This window comes from Gadus macrocephalus, chromosome 8, assembly GCF_031168955.1.
Source record: "Gadus macrocephalus chromosome 8, ASM3116895v1".
Taxonomy (NCBI): domain Eukaryota; kingdom Metazoa; phylum Chordata; class Actinopteri; order Gadiformes; family Gadidae; genus Gadus; species Gadus macrocephalus.
Window position 1 is genome coordinate 15,637,208 of NC_082389.1, and position 4,252 is coordinate 15,641,459.

The 4,252-nt window shown below is 54.8% G+C and overlaps 1 protein-coding gene across 1 annotated transcript in view; it reads left to right on the forward strand.

Moving 5' to 3' along the window:
* Positions 1-774: 774 nt before the first annotated feature.
* prss56 (serine protease 56) overlaps positions 775-4,252 on the forward strand; it is a 4,782-nt gene continuing 1,304 nt past the window's right edge. The window contains exons 1-10 of the mRNA XM_060058941.1: positions 775-793; positions 877-1,066; positions 1,356-1,464; positions 1,623-1,779; positions 2,079-2,221; positions 2,432-2,591; positions 2,876-3,064; positions 3,188-3,379; positions 3,588-3,790; positions 3,937-4,252. The exon at positions 3,937-4,252 is cut by the window's right edge and continues 255 nt beyond it. Coding sequence (XP_059914924.1) covers positions 775-793; positions 877-1,066; positions 1,356-1,464; positions 1,623-1,779; positions 2,079-2,221; positions 2,432-2,591; positions 2,876-3,064; positions 3,188-3,379; positions 3,588-3,790; positions 3,937-4,252 — 1,678 coding nt within the window. The remainder of the gene's footprint in view (positions 794-876; positions 1,067-1,355; positions 1,465-1,622; positions 1,780-2,078; positions 2,222-2,431; positions 2,592-2,875; positions 3,065-3,187; positions 3,380-3,587; positions 3,791-3,936) is intronic.

A 4,252-nucleotide genomic window follows, 5' to 3' on the forward strand; every position in this document is an offset into this window, starting at 1 on the left:
AGCTAGTAAGAAGACAATATGGCTGGAATACAGAAATAGAGATCAAATAGGTTGTTCAAATCCCAACCAAAGAAAGAGATAAAAGCGATAATAATAATGACGTCAATAAACTAAAAACCATTTGATCTTGCCTGCGTTGCCCAGCTTCAGTCCCTTCCCAGTCTCCTCTAACTCCTCCCCTCTCCTCCAACTCCTCCCCTCTCCTCCACAGCCTCCCCGGCCAGCTCCTCGTCGGAGCCCGGCTGTGAGCTGGTGATGAAGGCCCAGCGGCTCCAGGACGAGGCCGAGCGGAGCTGGGCCCTGAGCCAGGCCTGCGGCTTCTACCAGCGCCGCTGCCCCCGCCGGGGCCCTGGACACGGAGACCTGCGTCCGCGTCATGGGGGAGAGCTGCAGCGCCCGCGTGCTGCAGTGCAGCCTGCTCAACACCATGCAGAACCTGGAGCCCGCCACGCAGACACGCACGCAGGGTGAGGCCCCCCGCTGGTTCAGCAGCGGCGCACCGAGTCGGCTGGGTGGTTAGGTGGTCCGATAAAACATGGGGACCCTTCAGAAGGAACCAGAAGGCTTTTGTTATCGTCATATCGTCCAATTAGGGACTAGTATAGGATAGGGGCAAGGCTGTTAGAGCTCCCGGCAGAGAAGTACCGGGTTCGATCCCTGAGGTCCGCAGTCTACCTGTAGTCATCCTAAAGTGTACGCCCTTTCCCCTACCTGCTCCTCATGAGCCCACACCTGTCTTCCCCGTCAGTCCCTTTAGAGGAGAGCGTGTGCTAAATGAATCCCAGCCAGTGCTGTACAAATGGTTCACTCTCCCCCCGGGAGGACTGTCCCTGACCGCTGCTCTCTCCCCCCCCCCCCCCCCCCCCCCCCCAGCAGCAGTGTGTGGCCAGAGGCTGACGGCGGTCCCCAACGCCACCCAGCCCCGCTCCAGGATCGTGGGGGGGTCCCCGGCCCCCCCCGGCAGCTGGCCCTGGCTGGTCAACCTGCAGCTGGACGGGGCGCTGATGTGTGGGGGGGTGCTGGTGGACAGCTCCTGGGTGGTCACCGCGGCGCACTGCTTCGCCGGGTACGTGTGTGTGTGTGTGTGTGTGTGTGTGTGTGTGTGTGTGTGTGTGTGTTGGTTTGTGTGTGTGTTATCTGTTTTATAGATAGCGATCTCTCTCACAATGCTTAGGGCTTGTAAACTGCGACTTCATATCGCCATGACCACCTCCATTTTGGAAGCCTAGGAGCATCTGAATGTTAGTTATTGTGTTGGAATAAATTGATGGTCATGGTCATTGATCAAGATATTATTGATCATCATGGGAAACTTACCCTTGTCTCTCCTTGTCTCTCTCCGTGTCCTATGTTAGGAGTCGCAGTGAGAGCTACTGGACGGCTGTGGTGGGCGAGTTTGACATCTCCAAGCCCGACCCTGACGAGCAGATCCTCAAGGTCAACCGCATCATCTCCCATCCTAAGGTATAAATAAGGGCCATGTTGGGTATCATGAAACAAATCAGTTGCACCTTCAACCTTTTGAGTTAAAACTAATCATTTCATAAACAAATGAATGAATGAAAGAATCAAACCATCAATGATCAACATGCTAATCCTGCGCTCCTTCGTTGTGTTTCCAGTTCAACCCCAAGACCTTCAACAACGACATCGCCCTGGTGGAGCTGACCTCCCCGGTGGTGCTGTCGGACCGGGTCACCCCCGTGTGCCTGCCCTCCGACGTGGACCCCCCCACCGGCAGCCCGTGTCTGGTGGCGGGCTGGGGCTCGCTCTTCGAAGGTAAGGGGAAAACACTGACGTCAGGGTCCAGCACTTTGAGGAGAGGAGGGCATATGTCGACTATGCAAGCAGAAAACAATGAGAATTATAAGCTTAGCAAATGTCGCTTTAAAAATAGTCAAATGTAGCCATACATTTATATCTATGTGCACATACAAGCGACTCATTTTAGTTCAACAATCAGTTTCCATAATCCCTTTTCGGAGATCGAAAGGTTCCAAAGAAACCCCCCCTGTCCTTTGATCAACATCCTGTTTCCTGTGTCTGTGTCCACATCGTCTCTGTCTCTCTCTCTCCAGACGGCCCCTCGGCTGATGTGGTGATGGAGGCCAAGGTGCCCCTGCTGCCCCAGAGCACCTGTAAGAACGCCCTGGGCAAGGAGCTGGTCACCAACACCATGCTCTGTGCCGGGTACCTGTCCGGGGGCGTCGACTCCTGCCAGGTGAGCAGCGGAGCCCGGGGCCGTCTCAATGGATAGTGTCATGGGAACCGAATGCCTTGATAGGGTTTACATTAGTGGCTCTGATATTTTTTATTTATGTGTACCAAATAGATGTCTTGAGTGATAGCTTTGTTGTGGCTAGTTGGAGCAGCAGCGTTACTAAGAACTACTGAAGGTTAAACGTTCTTCTCCTGTTGTCTCCTGTTGCAGGGAGATTCTGGGGGTCCGCTCATCTACCAGGACCGCGTGTCCGGCCGCTTCCAGCTCTACGGCATCACCTCCTGGGGGGACGGCTGCGGGGAGAAGGGCAAGCCGGGGGTCTACACCCGCGTGTCGGCCTTCTCCGACTGGATCCAGGCTGAAATACAAAGTGAGCATCTTACTGCTGTTACTAGTGAGTCCTTTAGCAGGCGCTTGTAGGCATCTTGCTCAGAGAGGCCTACAGGCAGGCTTCAGACATTGCAGATGAAGCCCAGACCCTTTCTGCTAAAGGTCAAGCTTCCTTGCCACTAGTTAACTCTGCTCGCTAGTTTATAGAGAGAGAATGAGTTAATAGACAACACCTTATAATTTCTCAGCAAATCTCGACTTTGAAAGTGATTTTCCTCATTTAAAAGCTAGTTTTAATCTCTTGTCCCCTCTGATTCTCCACAGAGTCGTTCGGGAGCCGGGAGCCCACCTGCCCTGAGCTGCTCAAGACTTCTGAACTCACTGAAGACGAGCAGAGGTCAGAGTTCAGCTCTCTGTGCCGCTTCTACTCCCTGACCTGCCCGGCCGGTCAGTCCTCCAGCGCCTGCAGCCGCATGGCCGAGGAGAAATGTCTGAACCGCTTCAAGAAATGCCGTGAGTACCACTGCGATGTCGCCATGTAGCCTCACTATAACGTACATCAGAGTGTACATCTAAACAGCATCTCATCGTTCTCTAATCTAAACCATCGATGACCTTTCCCCTCCCTCCCCCTAGAGCTGCACTCGTTCCTGCAGACGCTGCTGGACCTGCTGCAGAGGGCGGAGGACTACATCAGGGACAAGGTGGACCTGACCTTCTTCACCCAGACCCTGCCCCAGCTGGTGGAGCACATCTACAACACGGCCTTCACCCACACGCGGGAGAGGAGGGACCTGGGCCGACGCCTCAGCCTTCTACAAACAGCAGGTAAACCTCTTCCCCCACCCCTCATCCCCTTCGGCACAACCTTTGTGAGGTATTAAGGAAGCCTGTTTCTTGAGTACACTATCATCGAACATACTGCAATAAACTTTACTCAGGAACATCTTCCAAGCAACCACCTTTTTAATTGTAAGATGTCATTGCTAAGCGATACAATGGTAGCCAGTGGTAACAGGCGGGTTATTTCTTGCAGGGCAGCTAGGGGGCGCCGTGCGACCAGACGAGCAGCAGAGGCTCCGGCCTGCAGCCGCCTCGCCAGCGTTGTTTGGGGAGGTGGGACCCCTGCTGGACGACTGGGAGAAGTACCTCACGGCCCTGGCTGAGGAACACACTGACCAGACCTCGGCAGACATTCCCTCTGCGTCGCTAGCACAGGAGAACAGCCTGTTTGTGCAGGTAGGTTGAGAGCGCAAATCCCAGGTGTTATAGCTGTTACATGTATTAACAATGTTGAATTATTTTACAATATAGACTATGCTCATGCACTTAAGTGATGGAATTTCACTGAAACTAACCGGACTGAATTGTATTTGTGTTCCCAGGCCGAGGAGCCCTCGGTGCGTCGGCTGCAGGAGGAGTATCAGTCCGTTATCTCAGAGCTGCGCTCCAAACTGCCCTCCAAAGCCCCTCCCCCCGTCCTGGACCTGGGCTCCATCTTCCCTGGCGAGGACTCGACTCCCAACAGAGCTGCGTTCTCCACAGGGTTCCTAGAAAAGCTTTTGGATCAAAGCGACCCCCCCTCAGCCACGGACTCTCCGGGGGCTGGACTCACGATGGCCGCCCTGAAGGGGGTCGCCGGCCCATCCCGGTCCCAGGAAGGACCTGGGACAGAGGGGGAGGAACGCAAGGGGGAGTCCT